The following is an 18,234-nucleotide window of genomic DNA, read 5'->3' as shown; positions in this document are numbered from 1 at the left end:
CTCCCCACTTCCACCCCTTTCTAACACCTCCTTCCCCTAAGGCTATGGCCAAAGGGAGAGGAAATAAGCGTACAAATTCCCTTGAAGAATTACACAAGCGTTCTAGGTATGAAATAAATCTATCAATTTCATATATGATATTTTATACACCACTTACAAACTGAATATACAACCCTCAAACTATTTTTTATAAGTAGAAGATTTATTCATAATATAAAAGTCGTCATGGCCTAAGTACATAGGAATCTTGTGTGCTTAGAGTAAATAAGTCATTTTATAAGTCGATGTAAATAAGTCATTTTAAACAATAATTTTGTGTTAGGTGAAGGGTTCACCATTAGAAACTGAAAGATTTTAACCCCATTTGTGAATGTTCAATCCAAGCATGATTTTTCAACAAGGTGAAACTACTTTCACTAGCCTTCAAGCAGGGGTGGACATTTCGTCTGAAAGTTTACCTCAAACAGTTCCTAATGTGGCTACCTAAAATCAAAGTTCAGGTTTGGGCTCCATATTTTTTCAATGTTTTTTAATATATATTTTCTTTAAGTTTTTAACTTCATTCGAAAAATATTTTAAATCCAAAAAATTAAAAATTATTGTGTGCTTTAAAATTTGATTAAATATACTGATTATCTTAATTCGAAAGACCCACACTGATTACAAGTCTGGGTCAAGTTACAACACAACAAACTATCATAAATACATATGGACTAGATACATGTACTAAACTAGGCAATGAAGGACTACAAATTTAGTTTCCAGTCAAGAAAACCCTAATCTCAAGAAAATGCAGAGAAAAAAATATTTAAGTTTGCCGGCATCCATCGTGAGTCGTGGCGGGAGCAGGGATGGCGTTCCTTTTGTTCATCGTCGTGGGATCGGGCGGGAGATGGAGAGAAAGAGAGCTTTCTCTTTTGGACTAGAGTGTAGATGATGGGGGAGGGAGATAGATTCGAAGGAAACAGACGAGGATCGGGTGGACGCGGGTTCATATTGTGTTTTTTGGACTGTCTAAGTGGCACATTAGTATTGGCTGGTGTGAAAACTGATTTTAAACTCATCTGGCCCCAAATTTTTCCCTTTCTATTACTCATTTATTACTATATATTATATTTGAAATTTTTTCTTTTTTTATTATATTTTTTAAGTATTTTTTTAAAATTCTTACTTATTAAAAAAGTTAAAAATATATATAATTTTACTAACAATCATTTTCTTAATCATTAAGTAAAAAAAAAATTAAAAATAAAGAAAATAATAAATTAGTGGTAGGAGGGAAGCATATGATTAAAAAAAAAAAAAAAAGTGGGTACAAGTACGTCAGATACAAGTATCAGTATCAAATAGATAAGTTTCATATAAATCTTTTTGTAAAAAAATGAAATCTCACTAATAAAGAATAACTTTTTTTACATTTTCTTTAAGGCGAGATCTACTTTTTTTAAAAAAATTTATATATAACTTGTCTATTTAGAATTTATACAAATTATTTCTATTAAAAAAAATTGATAAAATTCGTTTGTATCAATATTCAGATCGGTTCCATAACTTTCATTTCCGCAAAATCCTAACCGACGGCCAGCCAGTTGGAGAAAGAAAGCTAACACAAAAATTTGACAATTCAATTAAATGGTGTAAAATGCGAATAATTAATTATAAAAATAAAATTAGGAAAAAGAAAAGTTTAAGCCCTATAATTAGGTTGGTTTAAATGTCAAATCTTTCATAAGTCCATTTATGTCAAATCTTACCAAAGTTATCATTTTGCACGAATTTTTAGAAGATAAATTTGTTGTAAAAAGTGCCCCATTTTCATTCCTACCAAGCTGCGTCGTATCATTAATTATTGAAAATTTCTTTTTAACAATTATTATTTATCATTTTATATATTATATTTTATAAAAAATATTCTTATATCTTATAAAAAAATATTCTCACATTTTATAAAAAAATAAATTACATTATATATAAAGTGTATGATGTAAACGATTACTGATTCTAAAAAAAAAATATTTATATTTATATTATTGATTATTAATTAATATTCAAATAAATGAGACATGTTTGCATTACTCTATTCTGAAACTCAGACCTGGTGACGGGTCCCATCTCATGCGCCAAACTGCTGAATCTTTTAACCCTACTGAGCCCCGGAAAATAAAGGCATTCTGTAAGTACGCATGCAAATTGCAATCAAATCTTGATGTGGTCCAACCAACCAAATTTGTCCATATTTTTGTATATGTTTTGCTTACTTTAATGATGTAATTAATCAAAATAATTATTTTTTATAAAAATATATGCATTCAATTATATTAATAGAATGTATAAAAAAAATAATGCTGGAGTCATCGTTGGGCTCCTGCTAAGCTTAGCATATGTTTTTTATGTGTTTTTTTTAATTATTTTTTTAACACTTTTAAATATTTAAAAAAAAAATCACTATTAAAAAATACTTTTTTAATCATTAAGTAAAATAAAAAAAAAATCACAGTGAGAGCTCCTAACAGGAAGACTAATATTTTTTTTACTTTATAATTAAGGAAGTATTTTTTAATAATATTCTAAATTTATTTTATTTTTTAAAAATATTTAAAAGTATTAAAAGAATTTTTGTAAAAAATAACTAAAAAACACATATCAAAACCTAACGAGCAGAAGTTTCTAGTATTGTTTATTATAAAAAAAAAAAAAAAAAAAAAAAGGTAGAAAAGAAAAAAAATTACAGAAAAATACTGTACATGAGATTTTTACCGAAATTATTGGATTAATGATATGAGTCAGGTTGGCACGAGAGAAACATGTATAGAAGAGACTGTAATTGATGTCTCCCCAGAAGTCAGAACGTGGAGAAGCAGCGGAACTCATAATTATTTATTACTAATAGAGAGGGAGGAGGAACGAAAAGCGGAGTGGTAGCTAGCCACGAGGCAGATAGCAAATTACACCACATGCTATATAATGGATTTTCAGGAGTTGTTTTGTTTTGTTATATACTTTTTAGGTCTAGTTTAGGAAATGAGATGTGAAAAGGAATTTGTTCATAATAGTAAAATAATTTATATATAATAATAAAATAGTTTACTTAAGATATTTTTATTAGATTTTGAAAATTGAGGAAAAAAATTAGAATAAAAATGTTATAATTCAAATATTGTTTGAATATAATTTTTTAATATAATTTTTATTTTATAATATGAAAATGTTGAATTATTTTTTGTGTTTTATTTAAAATTTTGAAAAAGTTATAATAATTAGATAATGATTAGACAAAAAAATTGAAAATTAAAAATTAAAAATTATTTATATTTAAGTAATGTTTAAAAATAAGATGAAATGAATTCTCAAACAAGAGCTTAGTCTTAACAAGTTCAATCTTCAATAATTAGAAATAGATGTTTGTTTGGTTTTTAAATATGCAATCAAATTCCTTTAATTGATTTATTTTCCAATTTCCTAACGAGCAACAACATTACCATGTAGGTTTTGTTACATTTAAATTAGGTTTGGATAGTGAATTGAGATGAAAGTTAGAAGTTAAATAAAATATTGTTAGAATATTATTTTTTAATATTATTATTATTTTAGAATTTGAAAAAGTTGAGTTATTTATTATATTTCATGTGAAAATTTATAAAATTTATAATGATAAAATGAGATGAAATGAGATAGGTTGAGAGTATCTACAATTTTATTCTATTTACAATTGGGTTTCGTTTGGAATTTAAAATCATCTCAACTCATCATTACAACTTTTTCAAATCTTAACACAAAATATAATAAACAATTTAACTTTTTAAAATTCTAAAATAATAATAATATTAAAAAATAATATTTTAACAATATTTTATCATCTCAACTTAACTCAACTCAACTCAGTTCAACATCCAAACGCAACTTTACTCTAAAAATTTAGCTTTTTTTTTTCTTGGATTTTATATGTATAAGCGAATAAGCGGATTAAATTCGGGTAGGCGATTCCCACCCTAGACTCGCTACCATTTGGGTTTTTTTTTAAAAAAAAAAAAGAAAAAGAAAAAAAAAAAACTTAACGCCGCCTTGCTCGTACTTGAAATTAATGGATCTCGATTAGAAAAAATTTATTCATCATTTTAATTTTTATTATTTTTTTACCATCTTATAATATTGCATTAAATAATAAATTTATAAAAAAATTATAAATAATTTTCAATCACTTAATACTATAAAGTAATAAAAATTGAAATAATAAATAGAATTATTGTCGGGTGACCTACCGAGTGTTGGTTATATAACTCAACACGTGGCCTGTTCTCGCTGGTATTCTCTCTCTCTCTAACCCGTCTCTCAGACTAGCGAAGCAGTAGATCACGATGATTCATAAATTCAGTCACTCTCGGTACTGTTCTCTTCTACAGCGACATCGTTGCTATTAAAGTCACGGGGCATGACCAATGGTGAGTGGTTGCTACTGAAAAACTCAGCCCTCCTCTCTCTCTCTCTCTCGCTCTCTCTGACTCACACATACACAGAAATGGCATTCAAGAACAACATCCTAGTCTGCACACCACTAGAATGTGAAACTGAGGAAGAAATGGTGGGTTCCATGGAGTTAGCCAAGGCAGAAGGTGCAGACCTTGTGGAGCTTTGTGTCGATTCCATGTCCTTCTCCCAAATTTCTGAGGTTAAGAAGCTCATTCAGCACAGAACTCTCCCTGCCATTGTCTCTTACAGGTATCCTATTACTATTTTATCACTAGTACTACTCATCCTTAATTCTGTCCATATCTGTGCACTACATCCCTACCTACATCCTTTTTGTTTTTACATTTTTTATATCATTAAATATTGCATATTAGTCTTCTGAAAAAAAATCTCGTATATTACATTTACTTCACAGTAAAAAGACTTTTATAACATGGCGTATATAAAATTTCCTGATCAAATAGTAACACAAAGGTTTGTATTCAGAACTCATTTTAACGTATTTTATTTTATTATTATAAATTTTTTAAATTTTTATATAAAATATAATAAATAATTTAATTTTTTCAAATTTTAAAAAAATAATAATATTAAAAATAATATTCTAATAATATTTTATTTAATTTATCTAAAACTATCTCAACTCATTTCTAAATCCAAACGTGTAAATAAAACAATGTTGAACGAAAACCAGCATCCAAAAGATCATTGACTAAAGATCAATGCCACATTCCCTTGAATTAATGAAAGGCTACACAATGGGAATCCAAATTTCCATAAATATCTGGATTTCATTTTATTGATCTATGCTTTTTATTATATTACACTGCAGCTTATTTAAGGATAAGATCAGACATGATAGGGCGAAAAAAGAGAACAAAAAAATATCTTTCGTACTTCACACCCCCTTGGACTCGATTCTAATCTCTTCCAAGGATACCAGCAATTGAAAATGCCAACACTTCCAAAATACTTCATAATCAAGTTATAAACATTATTAAAAACTAACATTTTTTTCCCTGCTTTTACACGACTATTAGTAATAAATAATAAGAGAGAAATTAGATCCATCGAGTAATCTCCAATACTTGCTGAAATACAGGCTCAAATCGTCGAGGACCTCAGGCAAAGGAGACAGCAAGTTTCTCTGCTTGCAAGTACTGAGACTAGCTCTTGAAGTAGATGTTGAATTCGTTGAAATGGACTATGAGGTGCATTCTCACTTGTTCATGTTAAATGTTTGGTCTACATAGAGTTCTTATAAAAGTAAATTAACGTAACTTGATATGTGACACGTTAGATATACTTTGCAATAATAAGATTTTTAAGATGTGACATCTGACATAATCTATTCACAGTAGTTTATAAATTTACTTTTTGTAAGATTTTTTTTTTTTTTTTTTTTGTATATACTAAGTATTTCTCAACTTTCATATATATAGATATATATATCACAATACGAATACACTCCTTTTCCTTTACAGTTAGCATATAGTTGGATTCTGATCAGCATGTTATGAAGATTTCTCCAATTTTCTGGGAGCAAAGTAAAGCTTGACAATGAAGCTGTTTGCTGATTTGAAAATTATGTGCAAGTAATTGTGATATATATATATATTGGACGTTTGCCTATTTTTTTTTTTTTTTTTTTTTTTATCTAGTGATTAAGAAAGTATTTTTTAACGATGTTGTGAATTTTTTATTTTTTTAAAAATGTTTATGATGATTAAAAAAATATATGAAAAAAAAGGAAAGAAAAATAAAAAAATGAAATACACATTCAGGACATATTTTCGGGCTACTTTTTTGTTAGCTGTAACAGTTCTCTTTAGTTAATTAAGAATATTATCATATTTAAATTATGTTAAAATTCTAATTATTTATATAGTTATACTTTTTTAAAAATATTTAACAAAATTTCATCATTTGAAAGATTAGTATTTTATAAATTAAATTTGATAATTTATTTATGATATGATATTTATATGTTAATTATCGATTTTAAATTAATTTAAATCAGTATTTAAATTTTTACCATTAGATCAAATTTGGAGAGTTAAGATGAAGGGTTAGATTTAGACTTCGTTTGTTTTCAGAAAACATCTCATCTCATCTAATTATTACAACTTTCCCAACTTTCAATACAAAATAAAATAAACAATTCAACCTTTTCAAATATCAAAATAAAAATAATATTAAAAAATATATTTTAATAATACTTTATTTAACTTTTTAACTTTAATCTCATCTCATCTCATCTCTGAAAACAAACGAACCCTTAAATCCTAAAAAGTTTCATTTTCGTCTCGCTTTCTCTTTCTCCTTCTCTCTCATTCCGCTCAGCCACGTCTTCCCTCTCTCGGCCTTTTTTTTTTTTTTTTTTTTTACCTAGTAATTAAGGAAGTGTTTTTTAATGATGTCGTTAATTTTTTATTTTTTTAAAAAATGTTTATGATGATTAAAAAAATACATGAAAAAAATAAAAGAAAAATAAAAAAGTGAAAGACACATTCAGGACACATTTTCGAACTACTTTTTCTGTAGTTGTAGCAGTTCTCTTTAGTTAATTAAGAATATTATCATATTTAAATTATATTAAAACTCTAATTATTTATATATTTTTATTTTTTTTAAAATATTTAACAAAATTTCATCATTTATTTAATGATGAAATATTAGTATTTTATAAATTAAATTTAATAATTTATTTATGATATGATATTTATATATTAATTATCTATTTTAAATTAATTTAAATCAGTATTTAAATTTTCACCATTGAATCAAATTTAGAGAGTTATGATGAAGGGTTAGATTTAAATCTCAAAAAATTTAATATTTTATAAATTAAATTTGATAATTTATTTATGGTATGATATTTATATATTAATTATCTATTTTAAATTAATTTAAATCTGTATTTAAATTTTTATTATTAGATCAAATTTAGAGATTTATGATGAAGAATTGAATTTAAATCTCAAAACTATTAGTATTTTATAAATTAAATTTGATAATTTATTTATGATATGATATTTATATATTAATTAATTATTTTAAATTAATTTAATCATTATTAAATTTTTACCATTGAATCAAATTTAGAGATTATGATGAATGACTGGATTTAAATCCGAAAACGATCCTTTTCCCCTCACTTTCTCTCTCTCTCCCTCTCTCTCCTTCCGCTCAGCCTCGTCCGCCCTCTCTCTCACGCAATCTCCTCCCTCAAGCAGCAGTGCGCCACCTTGCGGTCTCACCGACCACGTCACCGGCTTCCCCTCATGCCGGCGATCAAACCCCACCGTCGAAGTCCCTTGGCAGCTCCTCCCTTCCGCGCGCGTCTTCCCTCTCTCTCTCTCACCCGATCTCCTCCTTCAAGCAGCCCAACACCATTGTGCGCCATCCTGCGGCGTAACCAACCACCTCACCGGCTTCCCCTCACGCCGGCGAGCAAACCCCACTCTCGAAGCCCCTTGGCAGGTCCTCCTTAGCCGCACGCGACCAACCCGAAATAGGTCTTGACGCACGGGTTTCTTCCCGTAGCGCCGCCATTGGCCACCCCTACGCCACCGCACCACCACCAGCAGCATCGTCTTTCGCCGACGACCCCTCCTCCTCTAGTCGAAGCCCCAGCTTCCCTTCTCTCTTCACGGATCTGTTGATTTGTGATTTGTGTGGAAATTTGTTTGGTAATTCTGTGATTTGTATGGTGATTTTGTGGTGATTTTGCTATGAGGTAGAGAGGGAAGTATATGTGGTGATTTTATGGTGAATTTGCAGATAGGGACGTAAGGGGAAGTGAGGATTTTGCTGTGAGGTAGAGAGGGACATGTATGTGGTGATTTTGTGGTGAATTTGCAGAGAGGGACGTAGGGGGAAGTGGGGATTTTGCTGTGAGGTAGAGAGGGACGTGACGGGAGGAAGAAAATGGTTACTGTTCATTACTGTTTATCTCACTTTTCATGGGGCGATAGGCACTTTTAAGTATAAGGAGATATACGTACATCTGCTTTGTAGACGTGTTGCTCTGTCCGTTAACGTAGCTGAATTAATGGAGCTTTGCTGCAGGTAGCATCGGATATTATTGTCATGGCTGAGCACTTGTACGGGCGTGTGAATAGCAGAATTATCGTATCAAGTTATGTGAACGGCGGGAAACCTTCGACAGAGAAACTGGGTCATCTGATTGCATGCATGCAATCTACTGGGGCAGATGTTATCAAGCTTGTAATTGACGTGGATTATATCACTGATCTAGCACCGGTTTTTGAGATGCTCACTCGCTGCCAGGTATTTTCCGAAAATTCACCAGGATGATTCACATACATGAATGATGTTTATGCATGTCTTTCATAATCACGCCACAAATTCTAAACTTTCGTGCTTAAGATTTTGTAATTGCTCTCAAATGTTTTCTAGGAGAACGCAAAGTACCTCTTGTTAAAATCGTGCCTAAAAATTGAAGAAATTTATAGACTAGTTCATCTCATAAAACCGATTCTATAAGAGAGAAATATGTATTCCTTATAAACATGTCTAAGACTTTGTTCACAGGCAATATGAGATTATTCTTCAACACCCTCCATCACGTGGTGGCCGGTATTTTTTTATGGTCCTTATCACAGGGTAAGTAGTGTGAGCCTCCATTCATCCTGTGGCAGGCTCTGATACCAAATTCATGAGCCTAACTCATCTCATAAAACCGGTTCTATAAGAGAGAATTATTAATTCTTTATAAACATACTCAAGACCTTGTCCACAGGCAATGTGAGATTATTCCGCAATAAAAATGTGTTTTGTACAGCAATAAAATTCAGCAATATTGCACATTCAGCTTAAACACAGAAAAACTAAAAGGCAGACTTTGAAAATCGATTGCAACTCTAGTGTTTCCTTTGTTTTGAAAAATGAAAAGCTTTTCTGGTGCATAGCAAAACTCGTATTCTTCTTTCTCCTTTCCTTTGTGTCTTTTTGTTTAAACAACACCAGGCATATTTACTGCTGTTATGTCTATTCAGGTGCCATTAATTGTTATTGCAGCGGGCAGTAGAGGTCTAATAAGCCAACTATTGGGTCCTAAATTTGGTGGTTTTCTAGTCTATGGATCTCTGGAATGCAAATCAATACCTGGGTTGCCAACTTTACTCAGCATTAAACACGTTTACAAGCTTGAACACCTGAACGCAGATACGAAAGTTTTTGGTCTCATTTCAAACCCGGTAGGCCATAGCAAGGGTCCCATTCTGCACAACCCCGCATTCAGACACACTGGATATAATGGAATTTACGTCCCCATGCTCGTCGATGATATCAAGGAGTTCTTTGAAACCTATACGGGCACCGACTTCGCAGGTTTCAGGTATGCTTATGATAGAAGAAAAAGAAGAGCTTCCCATTGCTTGTCGAGCTAGGTTTATGTCTTTTCAACCTGGTTCCTTTTCTAAACTTCCTGATAATTTTACCACCTAGGTTGTTAGAACTCCTATTATTACCCAAACCTTCTGTTCACAATCCATAACAGGGTTCAGTTTTCGCAATTTAGTTCATTGGTTGTCAGAATCCAATGTTGCTTATTAGGCATTTGTTTTTTCAATGTGGTGCTCCACATTTTTGCACAGGTCAGTATTTATAAATTGTAGTGCTCTCGATTCTTGGTTCTCATATGAATGTTTTTCCCTCTATTTGACAAAAATTGTAGTGTTGGAATCCCACACAAGGAAGCAGCTGTTGGATGCTGTGATGAAGTACATCCATTGGCTAAGGTCAGTAGACTTGGTAATGTGCATTGCGTTTTCTTCTTCTAAATTAAACTTAATGTTGACTAATTAGTTTCTCTTTTGGTAAACAAATTACTACGGGAACAAGAAAAGAAAGTGCCAAAAGTTAGCTAATTAAGCACACACTCCCTCATGGTTTGCTTGGAAAAGTCGTGTTGGATGACACATCAGGGGTCAAACTATGTATTCCAGCTTGGTTCTTTGGTTGGGTCGGTTTTCTTTTGGGCGCAATCCCCTGTCAGACAAATTGAGGTTATGTTTAATGAACTTATTATTATCCGGTGTTGTACTGTTACCTGCTCTATTACTTTATGAAGCCAAATTCCATCCTGAGCTGAAGAATCTGGTACAAGTCCTGGTATGAAGGTGTAGAAGATATATAGGCCTCAGCTCAGTAATTGCAATTTGCTCAAATCCATCAGTTTGACATTTACAAGCATCCATGGAGACTTAGATACTAGACATCAATTATCGTATTTGATAATTTCAGTTCTAAGGCACACTATTTTGTTTCACTTGCTGTGTTAATAGTGGGATCATGTTTACAATATCTTCTAAATTGTGCTGTGCTTTCTCAATCAGTCCATAGGAGCTGTGAACACTATAGTAAGAAGGCCTATTGATGGGAAGCTGATTGGTTATAATACAGATTGTGAGGCTTCTATCACTGCAATTGAGGATGCACTAAGAGGTACTAAAATACCAAGTTTGACTTTGTTGACTATTTGGAATCTGGCTGTATGCCTCTATCCGCCTTTCTAATCTACCATACCCTAAAACCTGGTTAGTACTGTGGCTAAGAACATGATTTGGTGGTTTTTCTATCTTCAAGGTGGTGTTGAGAGAGCCTACTGGCTGAAATGGGTATTGTTCTCGGGAGAAAAGTGTACTTTCTTTATGATGGAATCTCTCAAAGTTTCATACTGGTTTACTTTATTGAATTATGCATAGAATGGTCCATGAGCTATACTTATGTTGTTTTCCAATACCATCATTAATATGAAGATTTTCTTAAACAGAACTACAAGCAATCTGAAAAGGATGATTCCTTGATGGAAGACCATGTATAATGATAGTGTAGGTAACATTATAGATTGATCAATCAGGTGATAGTCTGGGTAAAATTATTAATTTCTCATTTGTGTGAGCAGATAGACGACTTCTCAAAGGAGAAGCATCAGATACTTCTCCTATAGCTGGGAAAACTTTTGTTTTGGTTGGAGCAGGGGGTGCAGGAAGAGCACTTGCCTTTGGAGCTAAAAGTAGAGGAGCTAGGGTTGTCATATTCAACAGGAGTTATGGTAATAGGCCATATGTTCTCTTTACCATAACATTAAAGAAAAAAATACAGCTTTATCCTCTCTAACCATGACATTCTTTTGTGAAAAGAAAGAGCAAAGGCTCTTGCAGATGCAGTTTCAGGAGAAGCTTTTCCATATGAATGTCTAGAAAGATTCAGCCCAGAGAAGGACATGATCCTTGCCAATGCTTCTGCAATAGGAATGGAACCTAATTCAGATCAAACTCCTGTTTCGAAGGTTCTCTCTCTCCTTATATATCAAAGAGCACATATTGCTCAAAGTACCACATACTGATCAATAGATTGATTCTCATTTCATGCTTGTTTAGGACGCCCTGAGAGCATATGGACTAGTTTTTGATGCGGTTTATACGCCTAGAAATACACGGCTCTTGCAAGAGGCTGCAGAGATAGGGGCCACTGTGGTGAGTGGAGTTGAGATGTTTATCAGGCAGGCCCTTGGGCAGTTCAGACTGTTCACTGGTGGCTTAGGTACCAATCTTCCTCCAAAGACAAGCCATCACTCTATCATACTTGCATGCTATATTTGAGCAATATATCTTTGGTTAAAATCTCCTCTTACGGCAGGAAACTTGGTAGTTGGGTAACACTTCGGTTGTATTGCTTTGCAGCTCCAGAGGATTTCATGCGAAAGCTGGTTCTGGAACAATTCTGATTCTTATACCCAAGCATGCCGAGATCAAATTGGTTGATGTAAATTCCTTCAGTTTCATCTTCGGCACCAAAGTAATAAATCTATGAATACCTCAGCTTATATGGTATGTTTGAGGTTGTACTACACTTACACCAGCTTGTCAATGCCGAGAGCCTCTCCCTCCCCCCTGCCTCTGTTGTAAAATAGAATGCCAGTACGAGGCTTGTAAGATTATAGATAGGTATGTGTTTGGTTGAGTCTAGCTATGTGTTTGGTGGAGTTAGCAAGGTGGTCCGAGATTACTGTGTCACTTTGACTGAGCAACAATTGCTTCAAAGAGAGTTCAGTCAGGTTCCTTGAAAATTCTCTCATCCTTGTGCAAGAAGGATTATCCCCTGTTTTTTCTTTGCTGAGAACAAGAAGGGATTCCCCCGTTCAATGTTTAGTACAGTCCGAGTGTGGAATGATCACAAATGTACATGCATATGATATTCCCCTACAGCTTAATCCATACATTTTCTGTGAACCCAAGCAGATCACCAACTCAACCTCCACATTTCATACGAGTCACTTTATGAAACCCATACAAATACCATGAACATCAGAACATCTAGCCTCATTGTGAGAGGATCGAGTAATGTTAAATATAGTCATTGGTTATGCACGTGCTAGACACTCCTTTTGTAAAAGAATAGGGTCCATCATAAAAAAAAATTAATTTTTTCACGCGGATCACATATTTACACTTTTTTTAAAATGAGTGCGCAATAGTTGCGCATTACTACAAATATCAGTTCTACTTTTCAAAATCCATGTATGACGGTGCAAAAAATGAGGAGTTTCAGATTATTTTGTAAAATTGTGAAAACTCTAGGAATGATTTTGTAATTAACCCAACATTTTCAATAGAACCCCCACTGTTTTCAAACTCTTAGAAAATTTCTCAATTCATAAATACTTTCTATAGGTCTGCCACTTTCACAAATCCCAAAATACCTCATCTCTAATTTTTTTTTTTTCATAAAAGACCACTGCCAGGGATCCATTAAATGGCTAATGGAAATCCATTGTATTTGCCAAAATGAAATTATCCTAGCTTTTAGCTACAGTAATTGAAAGAGATTCAACAAATTTGGCTTCAGCCGTAAGAAGCCATCAGTTTAGATAGCGAGTTGAGTTGAAATAAGATGAAAGTTGAATAAAATATTGATAAAATATAACTTTTTAATATATTTTTTGTTTTAAGATTTGAAAAAATTAAATTGTTTATTATATTTTGTTTGAAAGTTTAGAAAAGTTGTAATGATTAGATAAAATGAGATGAGATGAGTTGATAGTGATTTTGAATCCAAACTAAAATTTTGTATTCTATTTCCCCCTGTCGAACAGTACAACTTACAAGAAAAGTTTGTCCAATATTAAATTAACAAACTTCATAGAATTTTAGATATTTACCGTTACATTCTCACTTGCAAATAATAATTATTGAAAATATAAGTAAAAATAATAATTTAATTAAAATGAACTACATAACCATTATTTTCAAAAGAAATAAAATACAATAGATATGTAAAATATGACCAAAAGATTTTTTTAAAAATAATAAAAAGTTAAAATTAAATTAATATTCTATCATTATAAACAGTTTAGAGGGATAATCTAATGTGATTAAGTTTTGAATAGGTAGGCAAAAGGCAAAAAAGTGTAAAGTTTACCTAATGGATAGCCAATCCAATGCTAATGCTAGTATTAACTGGTTTTTGGGTATTAAAGAGGCTATTTCAAATAATTTTAGGGTTCATGATTAATTTTCTTCTATAATTTTTTTAGATGAGTAGAGGAGCAGGGTTTGGATATTATTGGGGAACCGTGGCATCTCTCTGCCCCTAAATGGCATCTATACATATATATTTGTGTTACAACCAGACAGAAATAGTTGAAATTGCAATTAGAGTTCTCTAGAATTAGCAATAGAGCCTGGTAGAACACCTAAGGTGTTACTTCACATCCATGTGATGCCTCACAATCCATGATATGAGACTTTTGGTGCTAACAACATATCATCCAAACTTGTAAAACTTGTTTTTGTGGCTCTTTTCTCTTTTCAAATTATACTTGAACACTAAAGCTTTTACTGAAGTTCATCAGGTGCAGGGAAAGTCAAACTTTTAAAAGAAGTAAAACCCCCATCGACCACCAAATTATGCCCATTAACATACTTGGCATCATCAGACACAAGATAGAGCGCAGCATTAGCGACATCGCTGGGTTCACAATATGCACCCTCAAAGACACCAGCATTACGAACCATTTCCACAAGCCGTTGATCATCAACGCCAGGAAAAAACTGTCTCATATCATCCATTGCGAATGGAGTTGGAATGGCAAACGGGGATATGCAATTGACTCGGATTCCATACTTGCATAGCTCTGCAGCCACAGATTTAACAATGCCTATGACAGCAGACTTGGACACAGAATATGTGTGCTGCGATAGCCCACCCATTAGTCCGGTGATACTAGCTGTGCAAAGAATTGAGCCAGTTTGCCGTGGGATCATTACACGTGATGCATGCTTGATCCCGGCCATGACTCCCCGCACGTTGATATCCATGACTTTATCGAACATTTCCAGGTCAAGTTCTACAATGCTGGGGGGAGTTTTGCAGGGCACCCCTGCATTGCAGTGCATGATATCAAGTTGCTTGTGCTTAGAGATCGTAAAATCAACTGCATTTGATATGTCCGACTCTTTAGTGACATCACAGGAAACAAAAGTAGCATAGGGTCCAAGCTCTTCTGCAGTTTCTTGGCCAAGTTGGTTTTGGATATCAGCAACAACAACTTTGGCACCATTGTTGATAAATTTGATTGCAGTTGCCTTTCCAATGCCACTTGCGGCTCCAGTTATTAATGCTACCTTGCCTTCTAGCTTGCTATGTGACAACATAAGAAGGGATTTTAGCCATCAAATCAAAACTGATCCCAACTTGGGTGGAATATAAAATCAGAGCAATTTGAGAGGGTCATTTTAGATAAATACGACATGATGAGATTTTTATGGTCCAATGCAGTTTTGTTTTTTGGTGAGGATGTATGGTTAGCATAACTCTGGCGAACTTAAAGTAGACTGAAATAGGAATTGTTTGAATCTAATGAGCCTATAGGGATGGCAGTGGATGTACAACTGCCCGATTAATTATTTGTATGGAGGCACCTCCAACAAAACCCTATTTATAGTCGTCAACAACAATTCTGTGATTAAAAATATGCACTCTCTTATCCTACACAACTATTTTAGATATACCAACAGTAAAACCGGTGAGAGTAGAAAGTGCAGGAGAATTTGCCAGATGATAATAAAAAAAAAAGGGGGGGGGGGGGGGGGGGGGGGGGGGGGGGGGGGGGGGGGGGAATACAATTTTCACCCTTCATTTAATAGGCTTTTTACATTTTGAATCTTAGGCTCGGTTTGGATACACAAAACTATCTCATCTCATCTCATCATTACAACTTTCTCAAACTCCCACACAAAATATAATAAACAATTTAATTTTTTCAAATCTCAAAATAAAAATTATATTCTAACAATATTTTATTCAACTTTTAACAAAACATCTCATCTCATTTCATTTGAACTGCGTAACCAAACGAGGCCTTAAACTACTAAAACATACACATAACACCCTCAAACTCCCAAAAAGTTAAAACGTATACCCCTTGTTAAGAATATGATTATCAACATTGTACCACATCACTTATTTTTCATCCATCTCGTTGGTTAGAATTAGATGAAAGCTAGTTTTTCATTTTTTGGTAATTTGATGGTGCAATTTATCAGTTTTTATAGTCTCAGGTGTGAAGCATAAAACACGTCAGTTGGAGGGTAGAATCAGTATTTTTCCCATAAAAAATGTTAAAGTCCTCCACAAGAGCTTGGTTAGAATAGTCATTCTCATTCTTCTAGAGATCATTATGTAGAAAAATCAATATAAATCAGAGGTACAAGAGGAGTGGAATGCTCCCAAACAAAAGCCCCAATGCAGTAGACGCATTGCTTGAAAGAAAATAAAAAGGAGACAAAAGGCTAAAGGTACAAGCCCCTTCAAAATGGCCTTGAGCCCTAGCACCACCCTTCTTATATGCCACAATTTCCCTAGCATCCTGAGGTTCTATCTTACACTCACCACCTATCCTACTCCACCCTCACCATTTCAAGCCTTAGCCATGGAATCCAAGAGCTTGTGAGGTAGAGAGAGACCTTCCTTCTCCTTTTTCACCTCTCTTTCCCATCAAGCCTCTTCAAGGAAGCTAGCTCAAGACCCTCTGGCAACAACCGGGTGGGGGGAGAGAGAGAGAGAGGACAGATCACCTGTCAATCTGTGATCAAACAAAACAATGCTTGAAGAATGGGATACAGATTACCGCCAAAAGAGGCAGTTTGTTGTGATCCATCTGGTGGAACGATGAGTTGCAATTGGAGGTCACAACCAATAAAGGGAACCACATTCAACTAGCTTAATGCTTTCGATAGAGATTACGATGCCCACTACCTCTGGATCCTCATCCAGGGAAATCAAGAATATAATGAGATAAGACTGTCAAATTCTCACATATAGGTAAGCCATAAGCTATGGCAGCTCCAGCCGCAACCACAGGGGACCATAGAACATACTTTCAAAATAACTGCCGACAGCAAGTTACTAGAAGTCCAGAGCACTTTTCTTTTCTGAAAGAAACGTATGTGTTTATAATAGTTTCCAACAAACTTTTGATCAAATATAAGAGAGGGCAGGCCCTTATTTGTAAAACTTTTCTATAGTATATATAATTTTCGAAGCAATAGCTTTGTTCCTGTTGAGCCACATCATCCAATATTGCATCAAATGACCATAAATTTGGTGAGCTTAGTTTCAAAAGATTTCAAAGGTCATATCAATAAATATTAGAATGTAGTTTAGAGATAAGAATGTAGTTTATGCCATCATATCCAAGCTACCAACAAATTAAAAGGAATGCAATGAGAAAAAAGAACAAGATACAAAAGTAAAGTTTAAAATGATATTAAAAGAAAAAGAAACTCGACAAACCTTCCAGTCCGGATCGAAAATAACCTGTAGAAGCCGCGAACAAGCGAAGTTCTTGATATGGAGACATTTTTGCTGCTATAACAATAGGAACTAGTTATGAGATGTATTCAGTCCCGCATGCATAAGTAAGAAAGCAACCAAACGCAAATTCATCAGCCCCAAAAACCTTTAAAAACAAGGGGGAAAAAAAACTCAAAAGAAAATTCCTCAAATCAAGGCTTATGGGGTTCTCCCCCATCTTGATCAAATTGCAAATTGCCAGAAAAAATGACCATTTTGATAATCCATTGTCGACAACTGAGTCCTCCTCTCAAAATGGGAATTTGAAATCATATATGCCTTATATTGCCCACGCAGCACCCCCCCCCCCCCCCCCCCCCCCCCCCCCCCCCCCCCAAAAAAAAGAAAAAAAAAAAAAAAAAAAAAACTGAATCTTCGAGAAATACAAAAAATTCAACCTTAGCCCACCCCTGAACATAGTTTCTTCAGTTCTTGTAAAAGGTTGTTTCCGCAGAGAGAGGAGAAAGTTGTGTTGTGTTTTGAGCTTCTGGCTGAGTTCACGCGACAGTGAAAAAGAACAACAATGGGAGAGGGGTAAACAAGGACAGCAACGTGCTCCGTTCCCAGCTCCCACCCATTTTTTATGCATGGAATTAAAGGCCCTTTTGTAATGGGCCTCGGAGTTCGAGATCGTCACTCTCCAAGAACAGGGAAGAGAGAGAATAAGAGAGAAGAGAGATGAGAATCAGTGTAAACTTCCATGGGTTTTCCGCTCCTTTTTATTCATCCTTTACCTTCTACACGTTCTTTTACAAGAACTCAATACTCAAAACGATGCGCTCTATTTACACAGACTTTACATTCAGACTAAAATAAAACGATAAGGTTTTATTTACACAAATGACAAAACGACGACAAGGCCTCTACACGACTAACGAATTT

General features: G+C 33.7%; 2 protein-coding genes across 7 annotated transcripts; one reads left to right on the top strand and one right to left on the bottom strand.

The window, feature by feature from the left end:
* The first annotated feature begins 4,305 nt into the window (after positions 1 to 4,305).
* On the top strand, positions 4,306 to 12,863 carry LOC121259267 (bifunctional 3-dehydroquinate dehydratase/shikimate dehydrogenase, chloroplastic-like). 4 transcript variants are annotated; one of them, XM_041160792.1, is made up of 10 exons: positions 4,309 to 4,716; positions 5,570 to 5,678; positions 8,539 to 8,760; positions 9,489 to 9,829; positions 10,169 to 10,232; positions 10,830 to 10,938; positions 11,399 to 11,548; positions 11,637 to 11,785; positions 11,877 to 12,039; positions 12,136 to 12,237. In XM_041160792.1, the coding sequence occupies exons 1-10, from the start codon at positions 4,430 to 4,432 to the stop codon at positions 12,153 to 12,155; spliced, it is 1,614 nt and encodes a 537-aa protein (XP_041016726.1). In that variant the 5' UTR covers positions 4,309 to 4,429; the 3' UTR covers positions 12,156 to 12,237. The 4 variants fall into 4 exon arrangements, 3 of the variants coding, with proteins under 3 accessions (XP_041016726.1, XP_041016727.1, XP_041016725.1); XM_041160791.1 differs by having other exon boundaries at positions 4,310 to 4,716; positions 12,180 to 12,860; XR_005939547.1 differs by lacking the exon at positions 12,136 to 12,237 and having other exon boundaries at positions 4,306 to 4,716; positions 11,641 to 11,785; positions 11,877 to 12,016.
* A 1,275-nt stretch (positions 12,864 to 14,138) lies between these two features.
* LOC121259269 (zerumbone synthase) lies at positions 14,139 to 18,032 on the bottom strand. 3 transcript variants are annotated; one of them, XM_041160794.1, is made up of 3 exons: positions 17,751 to 18,032; positions 17,293 to 17,382; positions 14,139 to 15,138 (listed from the first exon to the last, which is right to left on the bottom strand). In XM_041160794.1, the coding sequence occupies exons 1-3, from the start codon at positions 17,939 to 17,941 to the stop codon at positions 14,334 to 14,336; spliced, it is 1,086 nt and encodes a 361-aa protein (XP_041016728.1). In that variant the 5' UTR covers positions 17,942 to 18,032; the 3' UTR covers positions 14,139 to 14,333. The 3 variants fall into 3 exon arrangements, with proteins under 3 accessions (XP_041016728.1, XP_041016729.1, XP_041016730.1); XM_041160795.1 differs by having other exon boundaries at positions 17,293 to 17,367; XM_041160796.1 differs by having other exon boundaries at positions 17,293 to 17,364.
* Positions 18,033 to 18,234: the final 202 nt, after the last annotated feature.

This window comes from Juglans microcarpa x Juglans regia, chromosome 4D, assembly GCF_004785595.1.
Source record: "Juglans microcarpa x Juglans regia isolate MS1-56 chromosome 4D, Jm3101_v1.0, whole genome shotgun sequence".
Lineage (NCBI taxonomy): Eukaryota > Viridiplantae > Streptophyta > Magnoliopsida > Fagales > Juglandaceae > Juglans > Juglans microcarpa x Juglans regia.
The sequence above is the reverse complement of the archived record's forward strand: the minus strand, read 5'-3'. Positions and strand labels throughout refer to the sequence as shown.

Excerpts from the sequence above, each read along its gene's own strand:
- LOC121259269 (XM_041160794.1), bottom strand. The coding sequence starts at position 17,941 with ATGCATAAAAAATGGGTGGGAGCTGGGAACGGAGCACGTTGCTGTCCT. Across the intron at positions 17,383-17,750 it reads ATGTTCAGGGGTGGGCTAAG|TTCCTATTGTTATAGCAGCA; the intron begins GTTGAATTTTTT and ends TCTCATAACTAG. Across the intron at positions 15,139-17,292 it reads TTTTCGATCCGGACTGGAAG|CAAGCTAGAAGGCAAGGTAG; the intron begins GTTTGTCGAGTT and ends GTTGTCACATAG.
- LOC121259267 (XM_041160791.1), top strand. The coding sequence starts at position 4,430 with ATGACCAATGGTGAGTGGTTGCTACTGAAAAACTCAGCCCTCCTCTCT. Across the intron at positions 10,939-11,398 it reads AATTGAGGATGCACTAAGAG|ATAGACGACTTCTCAAAGGA; the intron begins GTACTAAAATAC and ends TTGTGTGAGCAG. Across the intron at positions 12,040-12,179 it reads ACTGTTCACTGGTGGCTTAG|CTCCAGAGGATTTCATGCGA; the intron begins GTACCAATCTTC and ends ATTGCTTTGCAG.